Here is a 22,698-nt window from a genome sequence, read left to right as displayed (position 1 = left end):
ACTTCAAAGTGTATATTTAGCCAGATGACAGACAGATGCAAAATCCACACTCCAAAGCTTGCTTTCTTCTCTAATGTTTTTTAATAAAAATGTCAATGTATACAGCAATGGGATTTAACTAAAAATTTGCATATAAAGCATGTAAGAAGTGAGGAAAGTTAGGGAGCTACTTCGCAAATCAGCAGTACTTAAATTGCTTTAGAAAAAGTAATTGTCTATTCTTTTGCACACTGAAACACAGAATTTATTACTGAATATCTGAAAAGTCACATTTATCGCCATGCAACTCAACTTCCTGAGACTGGCAAAACAAATAGTACTGTACACTGCTGTATTTCCTTTCTTCTAATTGTTACAATTTGGGAGATTAGCTCCTATTGCATTCAATCATTTTAATTAATTAGATTTTAAGAACTAATGGCACTCTAATGAGAAAATTATTTTTGTACACTATTTTATCAAACCACTGACTACACTTTATTTTTCCAAAGAACAAAGGTCTCGATACATCGTAAGAACATTATGGTTAAACACTGAACATAGATAATTAAATCTTTTAAGCTATAATATATCAACTGCAAAGGAAGCGCTACAGAAAAAATAGGCTCTCACAAGTACAATTCATTTAATTTCCTCTTATCACACATATTCTTTTAAAAGATGAATTCCTTTTTATAATCACTTAACCAAGAAGCAAAACCAAAAAAAAAGCAAACCAGGACAAACAAAACTGGCTTCTGACCTAAATACAACTAAATTTGGGTGCAAATGAAATGTCAAAAAATACTGCTTCAAATATATTGATATTGATATGAAATTAATTAAAATAGAGCATAATAATATTAAGACAATCAGCACTACAGTAAACAGGAGATCTAAAAAAGGCATTCAAAATACCACCAGTCAGACACCAACATTATCAAAACTTATAGTAAGGAATTATTGGTAAGCCTTTATCATTTATACACTGGTTACAGGAGGGTAATGCTCCACAGAATGAAACTCCGATCTACTACTCTGACCTTGGGGTCAGAATCTTAATTCTGATGCCAATGGCACGATGCCAATGATGCCAGTTCCATTCTGATGGAGGAAATAAGTATTATGCTAACTGCGTAAGACAGAACAAGGTAGTGACAGACTAAAGAAATTCACCCACAAAAACTTTCTGCTTTATTCTAAGTATACTTCACTTGATAGATTACAAAAACAAGTTATCAAAAGATAAATAAAAGATGCCTCTGCATTGTATGTATTGCAGTTACAACAAAGTACTCTTGGGGGAAAAAGATACTGTATAAGCTACACTACTGGAAAGTGAAACAGCCCAAATAGTTATTTTGATTAAACAATTCAATAATAGATGCCTAAGTTTAAGATTTCAGGCTTTATGACCAGAAAATAACTTCCTCATTTAATACAAAACTTTTAGGGAAATTAAAAATGAAATTATTTTAGTCCAGATCATCAGAACTGCAGAGGCAACGATGTATGTACAGCTACGTCCACAGCAGTCAAAGGCAGACACTGCTTCCTTCCTCCAGTCATTTCCAGAGCTAAAGGAGATAACTCTTATCCCTTCTCTCCTCTCGTGTTTTATAAATCAGGCTATGCTGACACCTTCAGATGATATGTTAAATGAGTTATATATACTAGTCAGACATTCCTATTGGCCACCAGTTCAGTAATTACCTTCCTGTGAATATAGTGGTTTGCAGTAATATGTTGGATCGACTTTAATTCTAAATTCCCTATCACAGATGAGGTGATTGAACACTCGGAATGTCTTTGGTGTCCTAAATTCTGCCATTATACAGTATCCAGGCATAACACGATGCACGTAAGAAGACAGGAGAAAAATGTACTCATTCCTGTTCTAAATGTTACCTACTATCATACCAAGCTAAGCTCAGGTTTACACAAACAACCACAGCCCCCTCAAATACCTTTATGCCTAACCTTACTGTGATCAACATTACAGTTTTAGTAACACAACAGCAGATGCTAGCTGAAGGAAGGGTGTGATTCGCATTCATTCAGCTTTCCACGAACGCAAAGTGATGCAGATGTATTGAAGAAGTGCCAGGAAAGTTACTCTCCAAGTCCTTCTTTATGTGACTTGATAGTCTATGAACTGCTGAGTTCTTCTCCAAAATCCTTTTGTAAATATGAATTAAAAGTCTTGTGCTTGCATTATGTATGCTGCAACCTTAAGCTTCAACTAAAACTGAACTCCTGTTATCTTCACTGATACGTAAGTTTAGTGAAACGTATCAATCATCATTTCTCTCTTAACTGGAGCTGTACTGGAATGCCTTACTCCAATCAGAGAGTTGCAACACATTTCCAAATCATTCTGTAGAAAGAAAACTTAGAAAACAGTCTGACTCCCACCAGGTCTGTTTATTTTAATGATTACTCAGTGGCAGCATCCCTGACAAGCTGCAGGTAAAACCTTTCTTGATCTTCTTCTTAAATAGTCCTCAGACATCTCCAAAGAGAGGATCATTTAGCCTATATATTCTGCTGTTATGACAGCAAAACACCCTAGCTTATTATTATTTTTCATGAGACTACTAGACCTTACAGTTACTGATTAATGGCCAATATTTCATATTCTCTGATTTTAACGTGACTCTCTAGGCTTACCATGAAGAGATCTCGGACTTTTAAAAAATATAGTTTTGTTTCCATAGTAATTCCATCTGGCCCTCGCTCTAGCTGCCTTAAAAACGTCTGCTGGGCACTCTGAGATGGAAGTGTGTTAGCAGTGCTCAAGTGTCTCTTGCTCAGACTCAGAAAAGCCTAGCAGAAAGATCTAGCAGACCGTTTTGCCATAGCATCTGCCAGTCCATGCACCCTGCCAGATGCTCCAGGCTCCATGAGCTAAAACATACAGAAATTCTAGTTTCTATTCTGTGGGAAAACAGACAAAAAAGACAAAAATCTAAAAGTAGAAGCTGACTCTTTCCTCTTTCTACTTTCTGGAAAGAAGAGAATCCAACCGCTCTTCTGGAAGAACGGCAACAGAGCAATAGTGTTCTTGTGTCCCAGGCTGCACGTGTGCAGAGGACAGTTTCTCAAATGACAATATTTTTGCTACTCAGTGGTCAAAATGACTGGAGTGGACAGAGACCAACTGGACCCTACCATGGGAAAACTGATACTGTAACAGTGTTACAGAGTGTGTGTGACTGTAACTGAGAGTGAGGCCCTTAGAACAATTCTGGCTACATGCTTGATGCAATGTTAGAAATTCCCAGCAGCAGCATGAAACTCAGTTGTAATACAGGAATACAACTTTAGAATTCATAAAAGTTAAGTTATTAAGCAGAATACATGCATATTAGTGATCTAGCAAGTCAAAGCAAGTCGAAGGCGCAACAAGCTTCACTCCTTGTTCTAGTTGATGAAGTATCATGTATCCATTTGGCATCTCAGACTTGGCTGTGACTCCGCTTAAGAAGTGAAACAATCTTACACTGTACTTCTAGCAGGTTTGCAGTAACACCGTCCAGACCAAATACAGTTAGTCAAAGCTTGTACAATTCATTTGTAGATGATTGCCCAGAAACATCCACTCACCCACTCTCAACTCATGTAACTCATCCATTAAAGCTTACAGGATGCCTAAGAAGAATTCAAGCCTGTATTTTAGAGATTCATACTACCAGCTCCATCCAAGCCCCACAAAGACTTGAATATTAAATTTACAGTACATTGTGTACACATGGCATTTGATTTAGATAGCTCCACTTCCTATATTCCATAGGGAAAACATATTAAATGAAAAGTCATGTTTTTGTCAAAATATTACTTTACGTACCACTACATGGCTCTTTTATGGAGAAAGGTTCAAAACAACCAAGCTTTCTGAAATGTTGCATGACATAGTGAAGAAAAAAAGATAAGCATATATTTTCATATTCTAAGCTCTTGATCACAATCAGTATTCCTTAAAAAACATTTGAAGAGAACTCCCCCAAATAATCAGCTTTTAAGGATGAAAGTTAAAAACAATTATATGAATCTCCTTAATTTACTTTGAAGATGAAGGTAGAAATTTCTGTAAAATAGTTTCTTATTCCATTTATTGTAATTCCACACAGGTTAATTTTGATTTAGGTAAAACTAGAAAATTCTTGATGAAATTACACATTTCACAGCAGCTACTTAAACTTTTCTCTGCAAACATGCAAACTGATGACATTTCAATAAGTCACCTCAAGATAGAAAGAGACTTTTTTGATTAGAATATCCCAAATGCATGTAGTCACTGATGACTTTGCTTTAATTTTCATTTTTTAATGGAGAAGTCTCTGATACACTACTGCAGTTCTACCATTTCTGCCTGGCAAACAAGGCAATGTATTTGTTCCCTGCTGGTACTGCTTCATACAGAAACATCTTTGTTGACATAAATATTTCACTGAAACAAAGGTACAAAATCATATTCATCACATCTTTGGAGGCCAGCACTGATTGCTATGAGAAATGTTTCTGTTCAAACAAGAATACGCACACACTACCACTAAACTTTCACAGACTGTTTCAAAGCATCATCCTTACATTTTCTTTTGCAGTTGTTTCACGACAGTGCATCACTAGTGGTAGTACCCCAAAACTTCATATGAAAATACAGGCCTTGGTACAAGCAAAATGAACAGTGAGAAAATTCTTGAACCAACTGTTTTACATTACATAAAAGATAGGGATTGAATAAGAAAATGCTATTTCCATTTCACAGATAGAAGTAGCAGCAAAGGAAGTTTAGATAAGATATTTTCATTTCAAATTCCTCCTTCCATATTGTCAACTGCAATTCAAAAAGAAAGAACCAGATGGAAAAAGAGAGAAACAGCCCATGTTAACCTTCCTGATCATTCAGATCTTTAACACCTGGTATGTTCCTGTGTCAAGAAGAACAGATTATAAAAATCTTTTAGATTAAGGCTAACTGAAAAGTACAAGAATGGGGGCTAATGTGTCATTTGAACATCTCAAACTCTCTAAATATATATGAAATAAAAATCCTACAAAGTGAGAGCACTTGGCTTGTAAGACACCATCTGTGATGTTCACCGAATTATATTTCTCTATATTCTCTGTACTTCCATTAAAAAAAAAACAACTGCTCTATATGCCACTGTTAAGTCTTTACAAATGAGCTTTCCAGCAGCACTGATGAAAAGCTACTGAAATGTTAGTCAACTGGAAGGTCAATGAATCTCCCAGACCAAAGCCATACTCCATAGGGAATGGTGCTCAGGTACTGAGGGCTGCCCTCCTGCTAGGACTCATCAGGGCTTTCTGTCCCCAAAGCATCTGCTCAGCTATCTGATCTAAACTAAAACCTGAAGCTTCTATCTTCATAATAAAATGAAGAACTTCTCTCTTGGGCCATGTAAGCAAGTAAGTCTGACCATCTTACTCATTACTTACGAATACATATGCATGTCAGAATTATCAGCACCAAGTCAGCCATAAGACACAAGAAGATGCAGAGATGGCACACTGTGCCAATGTTCTAAATGGCTGTAAAAGTAATGCCTGCAGGGCAGATGGCTGAAAGCAGAGACTGAATTTGTAGTTGCACAAATAATTACAGAACCAAATGCTTTATTTTCTCTTCAAATCCTGGCTGGCAAAATAGCTTTAAATAAAAACAGAAATGTATGAGACCTTTCTGAATTGTCAGAAGCATTCACCTGATCTGAATATTCACTGTACATTAGTTAATATTAACACAACTAATTAGCCATGTCCAACAATTCTGCGTTGGGGATTTAAAAACAATAACAAAAAAACTTTTTAGCATCTTTTATTTTCCACTAAGTCAACATAGGACTTGAACTTGCTTTTCTCTTCCATCACCACTCAGTCATATGCTCAGCATTTGCATCTCAGAAGAGATAACATCTTTACTGATGACCTGGAGGAGATAACAGCAAGTGCTCATCCTGTCTGCAGATGACACCAAGATGCGGGGAATAAATGATCCACTCCAGAGCAGGGTTGTCACCCAGAGGATCTAGGCAGGTTAGAGGAAGGGCTCAGCAGCTCCATGGTGACATCCAGCCAAGTCAATCCACCTGGGAACGAGGAGTCCCCTGCAGCGATACAGGCTGGGGACCAGTGGGCTAAAAGGAGTAACGATCTTGCTAGACAGACAGATGAGCGGGAGCTGGCACCAAAGGCAGCCAGCAGCAGCTAGGACCATATTAGCAGGTGCATGGCCAGCACACCATGGGAAGTGAGCATCCTCCTGCACTCCACACTTTTGAGACCATATCTAGAGTACTGCAACCAGTTTTGAGAAATCCAATACAAGAAAGACACTGATAAATAAGTTCAGGAGAGGGCAATCAGTGTGGTCAGTGGCTGGAGAACCTGCTCCATGAGGAAATGCTGAGACAACTGGGCTTGTTCAGTCCGGAAAAGTGGCAGTTTCAGAAGAACCTGTCAGAAAGTCTGTAATATCAGGCTGTCCAGGGAAGCTGTGCCATCTCCATCCTTGGGGGTTCTCAGGAACCCAACCAGATGAAGTCCTGAGCTACCTGGTGGGACCTCATAGCTGACCCTGCTTTGAGTTGGAGGCTAGACTACAGCCCTCCAAAAGTCCCTTCCAATCCGAATGGTCCTACAAATATTCTGGAAGTTCTGAAATATTCTGAAAGAAAATGCAGCAACAGAAATATGCATTCATAATTTTTTCTTTATTCTACTTAGATAATTGTTAAACTACACTCCAGTCAAATGCCAAGATAACCATAAAACTCACATTTTTCTTTAGCTTAGATAGCATAATTCATCAGAACTCTCCAGTTCATATGAGTTCAACTGAAAGGAATTATAAAAATGAAATCTTCTAAATATTTCACTCAGAACAGTTTTTGAGAAGAAAAACAGAGTAAGCTAGAAGGATGGAAGGATGTATTACAGGATATACATAATGAAGCACTCACCAAAGGTAAAGCCATCCAACAGAATTTCAGTGCTGAAGAGAACAGCAGAACTTCCGATACTGCAGATACACTTTATATCAATAAGACCCCCTGGCTTTGACTTCAATTATGAAAATTGCTATTTGCCTTCCAAAGACAAAACAGGAGTCATTGGAGGGGAAGAAAAGAGAAAAAAAAAAATATATATATATATATATAATTCAGGACCTGAAACATCTAGATATACAGTTTTCAGTGAGGACAATAAGAAATCAGGGAAATAGTAAGAGGCAAAGTAAAATTACACCATGAATCACATCTGCGCTTTTTTTTTTTTTTTTTTTTTAAATAGCCAGAACTATCGGGATACCACTATAGCTCTCTGAAACTTTGAAAAGATCCCCTGAACTAACACTTCTATCAGTGCACTCCATAAATTACTCAGAAGCAAATAAGACAGCATATGGCGGTAAACTACAGGGAGTGGAAATAACACTTGAGGGAAGAGCGGGTGGCTGGGCTATTTCTCCCCCTTCTTCAACACACACAAACTCTGAACACAGCCCTAGAAATGGAAATTTACGTCTCAAAAGAGAGAGATTAATATAATAAACATGAATGATGGAGAACACAGAATTGCCTTTGGGTATTATGTGAGCTAAAATAGAATAAATTACGTTCAAAGCAGATCAATGAGAAGTCTCTGAATAGCATTGTCCAAAATGGAAAAAAAAAATGGGGGGAGGTGGAAAAATGAATAAATAAAGACCCAGACCTGGATATAGATATGGAGATATGCTACCTGAAATGCAGACTGATCCAGATACAAAACAATATCTTTTTCAGGAACTACCTTTACGGATGTTTTTACTCAGAGTACAAACTAACGCAACAGTCACAAGACAGATCTATTCTGAATGCTCAAAGTCATTTCTATTTCAATGCAAAATTCAAACCATCTCTAGCATCAGAACAGTAAAATAGATACAAAAAGGAAATCTACCCATAGATCTACAAAGCACTTCCACTACAACAAGCAATAAATTAAATGGACAGAAATTAGGTATAAGTACTCCCTAGATAAGAAGTCTATACTCTTTATCCATATACTTTAGAAAAAGAGTGCTGTCTGGATATTAGAGGGCCTTATCTGCTCTTCCCTTCCAGTACTGCTACAGTGGAAAAAAGATGCCACCTAAACCAGACCTCTGTAGTTCTGATGTGGAGAGGACTGCGAAACACTGTTGACAAGGAGAGAAGAGAGAAGAAAAAAAAATAAATAAAAAATAATAATAAAAAAAGCATCGTAAGACTCCTTTCTCTCCCTCTCTCACGTCCGCTTTACGAAACATGTTTTGTCCAATCAGCAGCATATGGGACCTATTCTATATCAAACAATACAGCTTTTGAAGAAATCTGTAAAATGAGATTAACGACTCAACTTCCCTTGCAAACAGCTTTATGATGCACAAGTGAAGTGTTACAGCTACAATAACCAACCTCAAAACAATGCTGGCACAAAGTTTTAATATTGTTCTGAAGAGTTTAATGAACAAAACGTTGATCGAAGTCACAGGATCAATGCTGTAGATGTTCAAGGAGGATTCTGCCAGTAGTAGGTGTAAATACTGGCACAAATACATAGGTGAAATACCCTGCTGCAGAAGAAAATGGTGTCTGAGGCAACACGTTAGCATAGCAGCATATTAACAGATCCCACCGCCTACCAATGCCTTTAGAACAGGATAGGAAAAAGATGCAGATATATTTATTCAGTCTTAGTAGAATTGGGGAAATAAGCTGCTGCTTTATTTATTGAAAATAGAAAGGAGAGAAACTAGCCAGTATCTCTTGACAGCTGTAACAATTAAAAACAAAGCATAGTAAGAATTACAAGTCTAACAGGTTGTGTTAGAAAAGTGAAACTGCCAAGCTCCTATTTTTTGTTAAAAGTGTTTTTTACTGAGTACAGTTCTGAAGAGTACAGTTTCTAAGAGAAAGCATATCATTTTATGATAAAATACTAACCCTGAAACGAAATATTTTGTCAGTTTCTCCCACACACATGCTATCTTTATAATCCAATCTATTATTTTTCCTAGTTGTCTTTTTTTTTTTTTTTTTTTTTTTTTGGTCCATTTTACTTAGAGTTCATTCTCATAATCATCCTTTCTACAAGCAGAAGATCCTGACAATACTGGACAGCATTTTCAGTGGAAAAATGACTACCATATTCTGATGCCTGACTATGTGATATGGATTTCAAAGTATGTAATACTCTAGGCTTTCAATAAGGCATTGACATCTGGCAAAACTAACAATTATCATTTGGCCTGGGTTTTGGGCACACTAACCCATTATTTCTCAGAGTACTCTATGTAGATCAGGTATTCAATACAGCCTTATCTATGTTTTTGAGCCCTGAACTTGTATAAATTCAATTTAATCCCATGGAACTATTCCCATTATTTCCACATACGGAAAAAAATGATGCATATGTTTAAACTGTGGACCAGCTACTAACAACATTCAATTATTTTCACTATATGCATAAACGGTGCATATACTCCTTTTCCAACTGAGCTGTGCAGGTATTCCTGCAAAGACAATCTCGGAGAAACATAATAATAAGATCTGAGGGTTAGACTTTGCTACTGGAACACTTTTGTTTTTATTTTCATGTTCACTATGAATCATATTAGTCCTGAATTTATTTCTTAATTTCTTCTTGACTAGTCTGTATTCATTTTTGTTAAATTTTGGAATCCTGCAGCACCGAAGTATACGTACTAGAGGAAACAATATTAAGATGACCAAATGAGCTTGGATTCTTCTCATGCAATGCCATAGGATCATTCCAGGTGCTCTGCTAACAGATTTCATTGAGATTATTTGTATTTCCCTCTTCTATTATCTATTATTATGCATTATTCACATGGCAATATTTGTGAACAGTGAACTGCACAAAGACAAATGGAGGGGAAAAAAAAAAAGCTTACAGCACACGAAGTTTGAAACACAAAAAGAAAAGGCTGAAATCACATCTTTCAACTTTTACCTTGGTTTCCTGAATTGTGTCAAGCATTCACCGATTCCATCAAACAGTAACCAAGAAGAACAAACAGATGAAAAGAGAAGATGCCTTTTCTGATGAGTTGCTATAAAGTCTTAAATGAGTTATTAAAAATTTGCCCATTTTAAATTCAATAAATCAAGAAAATAGTTTTTTTAAGTACGTCAAGTTCAGTGTTTTCTTTTAATCTGCAAGAAGTTATCATAACCCAAATTGTAACATATCCAAAGATATTAGATCAAAGACAGTCTACTATTTTTAGTCTCCTCTTACATTACTTGTCTCTCTAATCATTCAAAAAATGCTCAGCAAATAGAGTATCATGTTTCACAAACCAAACAATAGTTATCAGATAAAATCAAAGAATTCTTTTGAACTACAGATTTTCAGTATAATTTCATTTTGAAACAGATATATTACCAGTATGCTATCCAAAGAATTAGAAAGTACAATTCTCATTAAGGTTGTGTTATTAATCTTTGCACGCACTGTACTGAAAAATTGTACTCAAATGATATATGCACTAGATACTGGTAGAAATTACAGTTCTCTAGATTCAGATTATAATTACATAGGATTGCAAATTGTACGTTCATCAGTTTCCAGGAAAAAAGCACAAAGCAAAATCTGCAATTCTAATGGGTAAATACAGATCCTGAAAAAACTGCAGTTCATTTACTAATTAGACAAAATTTCTGTCCCTTGTCTTCATCTTTTCTTTTCACTAAGATATAGGCACATTATGAATCAGCAGAGGGACAAATACATGTACTGCCCAGAAATAACACAGAAAAAAATTGCTTAATCTCTCCTTACCACATAAAATATATACATTCTCCTTTTTGGAAATATTATAAAACTATTCATACATATTTTAAACTGGATGTGACTGGTTTCGTTCTTTTGGCTGTTTGTTTCTTACAACCTGTTTTTGATTGTTTGTTTGTTTATAAAGGGAAAGACAAATTAATTTCATCCTATGCATTCAGGGAACAGAGCTTAAATACATCTTCAAGTCTCAGTTATATTATGAGAAGTACTGAATACTTGCCAATCCAAGTATTTTAATTTTAAAAAGTCCATATTGAATTATCTCTGCTTCTGATTTCAAAAACTGCATAGCTTTAGAGAGGTATCACATGTAAGAGTCATGCTATTTTGTAGCAGATTTGTTCAAGCACAACATTTTTTATTTAAGTACTGAGGTAACTCAAGACAGTACAGGTGCTAGGCTTTTACACCTTCCATTTTTCAACAAAGGCAACAAGCATAATTTCATTTACTCCAGTGTGTCTTTGAAGATGTCTAAACATAAACCATCTTTACTTTTACGGAACTAAAATGATCGCAACTGAAACAGATCAGTCTAACCGCCAGAGTAAGCTTGTATTGGCAAACAGCACATTAAAAAAGTTCATCGGCATTTTTCTTTCATAGAAATAAAATCACATACCAATTTATTTGCTGCTATGCCACTGTAAGGTTGTATTTAACTCATGGAGAGCAAAGGACGGAAGAATAAGACATGCAGAGTTTTGACTGAACAAAGAGCTGTTCAGGTACTGCAACATTAGTATCAAAACATTACAGGAAAGGGCTTTTTCACCACACTTTTCATATTTTATTAATATGTGACTGAAGCTGCCATTTCAATCATTCCACTTCACCTCCTACAATGCCTGTTAGCAACAATTACAGTAAAAGCAATTCTCCATTGGGGTCTGCAGCTCCACATACAGCTCTGTCAGTGTATACAATTCTCAGCCTGCTAACTCCCTCTTATGAAACTAAACTCAATGTGGGCAACTAAATATGGCCAACTAAAATATGGGCAAAAGGTCATAGCTCCTGTGGTCACTAATTTTCTAGAATGGGAAACAAATTGTACTACACAAGAAAAATTAAATTCTCTATATTCAGGAAAGTAGAAGTATTTAAGTTTTTCTTCTCTGTCTCTTGCCAAGTATTTATCCTGCTGCTACATGCAGCGTAAGAATACACAGCAGGAATGACAAGCAAGCATGAGTAACTCTCACATTGAGAAAGCAACATCAGACAAACCTGGAGAATCCTTTTAAGCATAACCTGGAGAATCCTTTCAGTCATTCCAAATATAATTAAACCTCTTCTGGCATGTGGGAGGCTGTTTCTAAATGTGGCTTAGTAATGCAGACAGTATAATTTTGGATATTGGACCATTAAGAAAAAAAGAAAAGAAAACAGTGAAAATAAGAACCTCTTTGCCTCTTATTAATATTCACACACCAGCAGATGTTTGACTGCTCCTCTCAAATAAATACATACAAATACATATATTCCAGTTTCTTTAGGGAAGGCTAAATGTGCATTGCACAAAATGTCTAATGTCTAGCACATGATCAGTTACATACACATTAGTCACAGCTCTTGCATTTCAGGGCACAACAGTCTCTGGAGCCCCCCAGTGCTGCAGTTTAACCTCCTGTTGTGCCTTTCCCTCTTTTCTGCAATCCCTCTCAAATACTTAATTTTAGTTTTGAGAACTGCTGGAAATCAGCAATAAAAGAAAAACAGAAAAGCCTAAAAAGCAATACAGACTAGCTTTATCACCACCACACTCCTCTCACATGAGCACAGTGTGTGCAGTATGAACCAGTGACAGCACCAGTGCACTCTGCCTCCTAGGGTCACTACTAACATCCCACAACTAGAAAATAACATACACACGGCCTTTAAAACATTCATTGTGGGATCCTAGCTTCCAATCTGCCTTTCTGAAGAGCTCCAATGAAAGGATTTTTTTTTCTAAAAACACTGCTGGTTATCAAAATTACCAATGGGTTACTTCTTTACCTCCAAAGGACAGTACTTCTCAATCTCAGAAGGTCCCTCATGATTCAGTGTATCAAAACTATTCATTGCGCCATACAAGGTCAGCCACTGCATCTTGCAAGTCAGTCAGTGAACAATCCTGCCAAAACTGGAACAGGATGATGACAAATTCAGCGCAGGAATTATGATAAGAAAGCTGGCTGGCACAAGCAGGCCAGAAATGTGTATGACAACAGCAGGTTCATCTACGTGACCCTTCACAAGCCCTTACTATCCTAGAACAGCCCTGACTGCTGTGAGTGCACATGAAACGATCTTAACCTCCGGCAAACCAAATGTGAGCAGCCGCTTCCCTGGATTTCAAGCCTCGTAACGGCCAAACTGGCAAGCACAGACCACTTGCCTGCATCAGTGGCTGCACGCACGCACATTATGCTGCTCCCTGTGGAACACGGCTGTTCCCCTCTATTTCCACATGCTGATAGAAGGATCTCTGTTTGAATCCCAAACTTGTTTTAGAAATATTTACAATGAAAGTTTCTAAATGGCAGCAAAGATATAAAATCTTGATCAAATATTCATCTACTTAATCATTATTAAAAGATAATTTATGAGGAGCTGAAAGTTTAAAGAAATACTGCCAGTGAGTCGCTGACAACCTCAACCTTAATTGCCTTTAGTCCAGGCAATAACCTGGCAATATATGCAGTATTTTTCCCCAAAATATCACATTTGATAGTCCATTTAACAGAACACTAGAGATCACACTTCCAAACATGCAAGGCACATATGAAAAAGACAGCAGCCACAGAAGCTGAGTAAGTTCCTGTAAATATTAACTATCACTAGACCAATGTAGACTGACTGCAAAGTAAAAAGGAAACAAATGCTTTATATTTCACAGACCTTGGGGATTATTAATAGTACATCAATTATTGTTACTCATAGTCCTAGTCTAATAGAATGAAAATAAAAAGGAAATAATATCATAGCCATTTGGATTAAAAAAAAAAGCAACAATACAGCACCACAAAGCACCAAGTGCAAAGTTAGAAGAAAAACAGACACAAGACCATGCTTCTAATTAGTATTTACTGCATATGCAGCGGCATATAGATAGCATTGTTAATCCATGTGCTAGCTCACTGCAAATGCAAAGCTAGTTGTAAACCAAGATCCTTTGGTCTGAATTTTCACCCCAAAACACTGAGTTACTTTGAAGGCTCCTAGCACAGTTAACTGGGTGCATTTACAATTCATCTGAGCAGTAAGAACTTCTATGCCTTTCATGTATTTCAAGTTTTTCTACAGAATAATCTTTTACAGATGAGAACGAGTTCTTCTTGCCAAAGAATGCATAAAAACTGCAAAGTATTGTGTGCTGTTTGCCATTTCAACTAGGCAGCATAACAGCCACTCTCCTCCCTGCTCTCTCTGCCACAGTAAGAAGCATCTTCAACAGAAGCTTCATATTTTCAAAGAAGTTCATGATTAGGAAATAATGGGAGCAGAGAAAAAGTGATCCCGAGCACTCTTGGAAATCAAACTATTAGCTGTCTAACGCTCACTACATACTATTGCATTCTAGCTCTACTACATCCTAATACTACAACACAGCTATTTTTTCTGTGCTCTTAAATTGTCTGTTTTGAAATCTTTGTGTTGTAGCAGAATGCCACAAACGAAACTTAGTAAACTGAAAGTCCAGCAATTGGGCAGTCATTCTCAATGGGCTCCCAGACACCTTACTATCTCCTTTAATTCCTGTTACTATTGGTACCATTTGATATCATTTCAATGAAATTACAGTCTTCAGAAATTGTAAAGTTAATTCTACAGACCATAAAACCTCCCAAGTCTAGAGCTCACTGGATTTTTTTTTTTTTTTTTTTTTGCAAAAAGTCTTTACAAGATAAGGCCTATTTATCAAATCTGAACTTTTCCATTCATTTCCTAATGACCTCCAGACTTTTGGGGTAACATTCCTGATAAAAACGTATAGACCCAGTCCACATCAACAAGTAATCTGAAAGTGAAGACACCCCCCTAAGATACTAAAAATACCTGGCTGAGGAAGAAAAGACATATTGGAGACTTGAGCCTGCATATTTCACCCCTCTAGGGCTAATGAGACACAGATTCCACGGTCTTCCCATGTAAAGATTTTGAACTACACCTACTGCAAGATGCAACCGAGAGGCGATGTTTCTCCCTTTCAGTACTACTACTCAGAATAACATCTCTCCAGCAAAGCCTTAAGCTAAATGCACTAAAGGAATAGTACTAAATGAATAAAAGATAGCAGTAAAAGGAAAGATGGCGGGAAAGACAAAGATGGACCGAAGAACTTCTTATTCTGTTTACATTTATCCTGTGCTGTGTTTTCTTGGTTTTTGAAATCTGTGAATGATATTCCAGTCCCAAAGAACTAAACAGGATTTTTTCCAGATGTTTAAATAGTTCCAGAATATCAAAATATATTATTATTTCTAGTGACTACTGTTTAAAGTGCATTGTCCAGGACCTACACCATCTAGCAAAGTCATGATACTTGATCTTTTTGCACGGATATTGTGACTCAGCTTCTCTAGGTACTAATATAGTACCATAATAAGTTTATCTGACATATCAGAGAACAATAAGCCTAGTACTTTGGAAAAGCAGAGCCTAGATTATGTAGCTCATAATAGGGTGGCCAAACTCTAAGCACACAAAAATCAAAATTCTCAGTTTAGACTGAATAATGAAACTTAAATCAGAAGTCACATCCACTGTGCAAACTGTGATATGATAGAAAGCTGAGCTAGCTGTAAACAGGCTTCCAAGTACACTGGAAACAGTTTAACTATGCAGCACATAGCTCATTAAAGACTGTACTGCACTGCTCCTCAAAGGAATAAATCACTTCTGCATTTTTGATGTAACCATACTGCTTTCAATATCTGTGTTAGCTCACACACAGATAGCCAAAATCTCTCTCTACTGCACTGCAGTATGCAGCATGGACTTACCACAGAGACCGAAGAGATTTAACCAACACTAAACCAAGCAAACCTATGGAGCTCTCTTCATCTACATCATAGCATAGGCTTAGTTACACACAGTATGCAAGAGCCTTGAACTACTCACTATGCAGACAGCCCTGAATTCTACCTTAAGGACTGCCAACAAAGCAAAGGTAGTGTCATTCTAGGACAAGTACAAAAACTCTAAAACTTTCTACTTCCCTTTTAAAATCTACACCAACAGTTGGGGGGAAAAAAAAATCAGTAACTTGAAAGAGTCTGTCACCAAGGTCTGATTCAGATATAGAGACATATTTAATGTTACTTAATGCTGCTCTGCAGATGCAGTATCCCCAAAACATTACTTATTTCCCTATATATTTAATCTGAAGTTTTAGGTAGCCAAATACCTAAACAACTTCTTGGTTACAGCCTCTCAGTCCGCAGAAGTTTAAATTCTTAATCCAGGTTTGAGTTGGGATTTATATTGGCTAACATAGTGAGATGCGTTGCAGGGTAGAGTAAGCATCTCAGTTTTCCGGATGCTACTCTGTCTGTCCTGAGTAGTTGGTCTACGTCACCATCTAGATTAGTTATTTTTTAATTTCTGTGGTATAACAAATAATTTTTCAATTTTTTTAGAAAGAGTTACAACATATTGAACCTGCATTGGTAGCAAACTACTTTGGAAGCAGTAGTTTTCTTTGCACTTTTTCCATTACCACAGAATCTCCTTGAGAGAAATAATCAGTCTTTGACTTTACTCAATTGCTTTTAAACAGGCACAAAATCTGAAAGGCAGAACAGTTTTGATTTCTTAATTGCAGATCAAATTCTGATGTATCTGTATTTTACTTGCAGATAAATTTCCAACTTAGGGTATCATTTCAAATTAATCAAGAAATTTTCCCATCTTAGAATTTCTTACCTGCGGATAGTTAGAGCTGTGATTACAATGAAAATTACCATTAAAAACTCCCTGCTGTTGCTTCATTACTTGTGTCAAATTATATTAATAATGAATTATAATATTCATAGACTTCTGTCAACATGCACCTCAACAGGAAGCATGAGATATTCAGTGAAATCCTCAATTCAAGACTTTTGCGTAAAAGTTTGAGAAATCAAGCTAAAACTCAGTATCATGAAAGAAAGACTTGGCCACTCAAGTAGTCAGACAGCAAACTTAAGGACGTCATTCAAAAAAACATTTACATAGCATAGATTATCACTGACAGGAGCATCTCCTGAATTAAATGGCAAGGGATGTTTCTCCTAATTCTAATTACTGGCCATCATATAACATGGTGACATAAGCTTCAGCATATATAAACACTATCTTTAGCACTGCATGCTTACAAGAATTTGTCTTGGAAGGTACTGAAGGTACTGAAAGGTACTGAAATTATTTCTAAATTAACCTCCAAGAAAAATATTTTATCTTTTAAAAACTGCCAGCAATGCTATCTACCAAAGTAAGGAAATAATAAGTTGGGATGGATTTATTTAAAATTACAAACAATAAAATACGAATTTTAAGCTAGAAGTGAGGGAAGAAAGAAGAAAACAGAATGGAGTCAAGAAGCACAAAAAGAAGAGACAAAATGGCAAGAGCCAACCTGTGCTCATAAAGAGAAATAACAGAAAAGCATGAATTAGAAAATAAAACAGGATAAGCCATCAGTATGAGAAGAGGAGGAACAGGGAGGAAGTGTGAAAAGAATCCAGCCTTCTTGAGGGTCTATTTTTAGTTACTGATAGAAAGCACCACCTTTCAAAGAAGCTGCTTCGTGCATGTCTAAGTGAAAGCAATTTTAAGGGAAGTGCGAGCCCTCAGGCATAGCAGAGGAAACTGTAAGAGACATAAAATTTCAGATCCACTTTCCATCTCCCGTTCAAATCTGGCACAGATGGCTTGTAAATGATTGTCACTGCCAGAAACCTGCATGTAATTGTCACTACCAGCAACTTGTTGGTTTGTTATGAAATGAATCGCTCCTCAGTCTGGATGTTGATGTAAAAGGGGTTGGGGGCACCACACTATAGGACAGCTGGTGCAGCAAAAGCACTCTACAACAGGTGGCAAAGTTTGGCCATCCTTCAGCCTCTATCACTCCCTGATTTAAATCCGGCACTACAGCACTACACAGAGCACAAGACTAGGTTTCACCTCCATCTCTCTCCCTGATCTCCCTTGAGCCCTGTCCCATTTCCACTTAAAGCCAATTCCCCACGATTTCAACTGATCTCTATTTCCCCTACCGGTAAAACTGAAGTAATTTTTTTTATTTTGCTCTGCTGTCTTTTCTGCCTGGTTGATCTAGGCTATCAGCTCCAGGGCAACAATTGCATCTGACGATGTGCCTGCATGGTCCCACGGTGCTGATGCTGAGTCTCTATGTGCTCCTACAGACAGACTCTCATTGGGGGGAGCTCTAACTTAAACATTTTAACAGCACATGACTAGGCTAATTTCATACAGTGCAATAACCTGAGAGAAGACGGCCTCATTTAGAGCACAGCAGACATATGCTCTTTATACCCTGTTCTCTAGAAAAAGCAGTGCTCTCATAAATTATCAATGCCATTCCCCACAGCAGGTAGCTGAGAGTGAGCCTGCCTGCACTGTGCTGCACTCACAGCCTCTAACAGCACCTACCTTGCAGAGGGGGGTATTTTATCTGCACTGTTGAACTAAAAATATTAATGAATAAAGATAAATAATACACCAGTATTTCTAATAAATGCACAGAAACAAGTTTTGGACACTCTCGGTTTTCAAACAAATTCTTGCTCCAAAACTTGTTTACATACTGCATCTTCACAAATCTTATCTATTCTTAATTCTTATTCTATTCTTAATTATTCTGCCATGATTCACAAGCCTTCACCACAGCACTACCCCAAAACAATTTTCATTCAACAGTAATCCTTGCAAACAAGTCATTGCCTATAGCTGTGATAACTAAGCACCTAACCTAAAACTTAAAACTCTGAAAAAAACACAGAAAATGAGAATATTTAACAAATTAAAACAGTTTATATTACCCATACCAAGAAGTATTATGCTACTGCACATGCACAGTGTAAACCTTGCTTTATTTTCTTTTACTCCAATTGTCAAATCCCCAGCTGCACAATTCACAGCCTCCTTCTGTACTACTGTAGGACTCTACAAACCTGAAGTTTCACAAGATTTACACTAACACTTTATAGAAAAATCAGCTTATACTTATTTATTTTTTATAAATGCTGCTTTAAAATTTTTACAATTAAGAAGTATTTTTTAAAGAAACAAGAATTATTCTGACAAGATGAATACATGCTGATATTTTAAGCAGCAACAGCTTCATTTAACTATAATTAGGCAGTGTAAAGAACATGCTTGCTCATCTAAGGCATACAAGCAAAAAATAAAAATTATACTAATTTCTAAAAATCAATAAATTTAAAAAGAGTTCAGAAAAATGATCTGAAACATATTTGTGATCTAAAAAACTAAACTGAATTTGATATTATTCTGGTCACATTTCTATGGAAATTGCAATAGGATACGCAATCAAATTTATTGCTGTGCATATTAGCATAATTTCTGAAGGAGCTACATCTTACTGGCACAAGGAAAGTACAGAAAAAAGTACAAGAGCTGCAACTGATTTTTCAGCTAACTGATTTTTAATTTCTTAACTTTTTAGATTCTCTATAATAGAGGATATAAGGGTTGCCAAAATAGGCTCAAATAAAAAAAAGTCTGAACCTCACACCAAGTTTCATACAACTACTTAATCGTATGCTTGAATTCTACCCATGAAATAGTTTAAGATAAATGCCATATACTTACTTTTAAGGTATCATTCTCAAATATATTTTCTAGTATCAGAGAAATTCAAATCTCATAGTATAAGTATTAGTGATTCAAAAGCAGCACACAAAAGAAAAGGGGTTTAAGGCAAAAGGAAGAAACAGTACAAACTCTGTTATACAAATAACATGAACACATTTCATTCATCTCAACGTGAAAAGGCTAGCGCTGGCACTGAAAGAAGTGTCTAGCACTTCTTTTGTAAACTCACTCAAAATGTTCTGTCTTAAAACTGAAGTATAATGAGTTGAGGGCATGTTTGTGTTTGAGTTTTGTGAGGGCATGAAGGTGGATTGCTCAGTGATGCATGCAAGATTCATACATGCACAAATGATTTTTTTTTTTATTATTCTCTGTGGCTTGTTCCACTTGTAAGGGCACGTGCATATGTATTTTATTAAATGTATTATGTATGAATTTATGAATTCGTATTTATCTAGAAAAACAGCACTGCTGTGCTTGACTTCAGGTATATATTTGCACATGCACCCAGTTAGACTGCTAAGAGGAGCACTGGAAGTTTAGAAGCTATGCCACCATTTTAAAGTCCGTGCCAAAATCAATACAGTTTTCCCAAGCTCAGAGAAGAGCTTGCAGCACTTGCTAGAACATCATCTATCAATGAAGTTCAGGATATATCACATACTTTTTATGGACTTTAGCACGCCAGGGATCCTGTGTTGTCTCCTGTGCGAGCCCTGACATTGCTGGCAGTCATGTGCTACCTAGGCTATAAAGGAGGTGGAAAACAGGCTCCTGGGATTTAAGAGTCAGCAATCCTTCAAATTACCGCAGCAAACAGGAGTTCAAAGCAACAGAGCAGATCAATCAAGGGACATTTGCTTCCTGAGACATCAAGTATTCCTAGGTGTGCACAGACAATAGGCTTCCCCCACACCATGCATGGTTCATGTCTAGAAGAGACTGAGTTTTGACCTAAAAAAGTGGTTTTGTATATAACCACAGTCACATACTTGTTTAGCGACTTGTGTTTCCTGTGTAAATAGAATTAGACTATTCTAGAAAATACTGAAAAATAGTAAGTTCAACTGCAAGTATATACCTCCAACTCTGAACTAGCTCTCTATAAACAGAAAATCAGCTTTGAGTAAAAATGAAATTATGCTAGAAACATCAACAAATAAACTTCAGAGCAGGACTTGGGTTTGCCTGCTTTTTGGTCAGGAGGAACAGACATTCCTCATCAATTACTGGTCAAAAACATGTAAGGTATAGCTGGCTGATCTAGCCTAACAGCTTCAGGGTAACAAAATGCCTCTAGTTTCAGAAGCAACATTCATGGAAAATATTACTTTAGGAAAAACTGTAAGAATCATCATCTGTGTTTCTCTAGAGATCTACCATTTTGAACCTCCTTGTTTCTCTGATCTGCATTGCACAGGAACAGTTAGATAGGATGCTTTGTTTCCCATTCTGAAAACGGGAAATCCCTTAGGCAAAGTTATAGTACTGGCCTCTACACAGGCTTGCGTAGAAGAGAGGAAAAAAAAAACAGTTAAGCTGCTACAGGGAAGAGTCATGGAACAGCTGTTCTCGTGGTATTTATGCCTTCATTACACAGCTTCAAATTGCGTAAGAATACAATTCCTTGCATCTTTTTAAAACATGTGCTCTGGAAGGGCTGTTAAACAGTCTGCAGTAATGTTTTTAGGTTTACTGTAATCAGTTTTATTTCTGATTCCCCTATTAATTAAAACTCTCGCATAAACAAAGTAAAAAGATTTTTGTGTATCCATCATTTTATTTTCATCCTGTATTGGGAAATGATTTGTTTCCATATTGTATCAATATCTGGTCGCTACAACTATTAACGCCTATAAGGGGGCAAAACGGAGGGCTGTAAATAGATACCTTTGTTCTAACATGCATTCTGTAAAATCTGAAAATTTTTAAATTCACAATTCTCTACAAAAATAACCAATCTTCATTACTCCAGCTATAACAAGTGCATGAAACAACCATATTTTGCTGCATAATCTATTTATTTAAAAAAATGTTAAAAACAGTACTGGCAGCAGATTCAGCCATCGCTTTATTGCTGTTCCAAGCCGAGCTCATCCTGCCCCGCGAGGCACGGCCGCGGGCTCGCGCTCCCCTACCTACCGACAGGTCGCACACAGAGCGCAGGCAGGCGGGCAAGCAGGCGCCGCGAGGCGCGCGGAGCGGAGGGGCGCGCGGCTCCCCGCCGGCCCCGGCCCCGCTCCCGGTCCCGGTCCCCGCTGCGGCGCGGGCCGCGCGGCTCCAGGCCGGAGCGGCGGCGGCGCCCGTAGCTTATGGCAACGGCGGGGCCAATGGCAGCCGCTCGCCGCGGCGCTGCCATGGCGATGCCGCTGCTCGCCGCTCGCCATGACGGCCGCTCCGCGCCCCGGGGAAGCGGCGGCCCGGCCGCGCTCCCTGCGCTGCGGGAGGCACCCGCTGCGCCCCGGCTCCCGGCGCAGCCCTGGCCCGAAGTTTGCAGGGGCACCACGGCGCAGCCTCCTGCCCCGCCGCGGCAGCCCCCTCCCGTCCCTCGCCCGGTGCCCCCGTACCTGTAAGGGATCCAGTCCGCCTGGTACCTTGAAGTCATCTCTCCCCGGCGGCGCTGCCCGGAGCCGGGCGGGGGAACGAGGCCACTGCTGCCCGAGTCGGAACCCGCCACGGCGCGGGCAGCATCCTCCGTCCGGGGCGGGGGCGGACGGGGCGCCGGTTATCCCGGCAGCGGCCGCAGGAACATGCCCCCGGGGAGGGCTCCCAGCGCCGGGCTGGGCTGCATGGGGAGGGGGCGCGGGGGGCAGCGGGAGGCGGCTCCCCGCCCGTCCGCCCTCCCTCCCTGCCCGGGAGCAGCGGCAGGGGCGGCGCGGGAAGGGGCGGAGGAAAGGCCGCCGGCGGACAGCGAAAGGCGGCAGCAGCAGCGACGCCGCGGCCCCCGCTGCCGCCGCGCTGAGACAGCGCCCGCCCGGGCGAGGCGGGCCCGCCCGGCCCCGTCAGCCGCGCCGACACTGA

The 22,698-nt window shown here is 38.4% G+C and overlaps 1 protein-coding gene across 3 annotated transcripts in view; it reads right to left on the bottom strand.

Moving 5' to 3' along the window:
• TUB (tubby bipartite transcription factor) overlaps window positions 1–22,698 on the bottom strand; it is a 112,087-nt gene that overhangs the window by 32,915 nt on the left and 56,474 nt on the right. For 2 of the 3 annotated variants that reach the window (XM_026034693.1, XM_026034695.1), the window contains exon 1: window positions 22,245–22,293. The exons of the other annotated variant lie outside the window; for it this stretch is intronic. In XM_026034693.1, the coding sequence (XP_025890478.1) occupies window positions 22,245–22,282 (38 nt within the window). In that variant the 5' untranslated portion in view covers window positions 22,283–22,293. Of the gene's footprint in view, window positions 1–22,244; window positions 22,294–22,698 lie in introns of those variants that run through there. 3 annotated transcript variants of the gene reach the window in all.

The sequence above is a fragment of the Nothoprocta perdicaria genome, unplaced genomic scaffold (genome assembly GCF_003342845.1).
Source record: "Nothoprocta perdicaria isolate Ctin4 unplaced genomic scaffold, notPer1 scaffold_15, whole genome shotgun sequence".
Classification (NCBI taxonomy): domain Eukaryota; kingdom Metazoa; phylum Chordata; class Aves; order Tinamiformes; family Tinamidae; genus Nothoprocta; species Nothoprocta perdicaria.
Note: the sequence above shows the minus strand (reverse complement) of the source record. Positions and strands in the feature narration are given on the sequence as shown.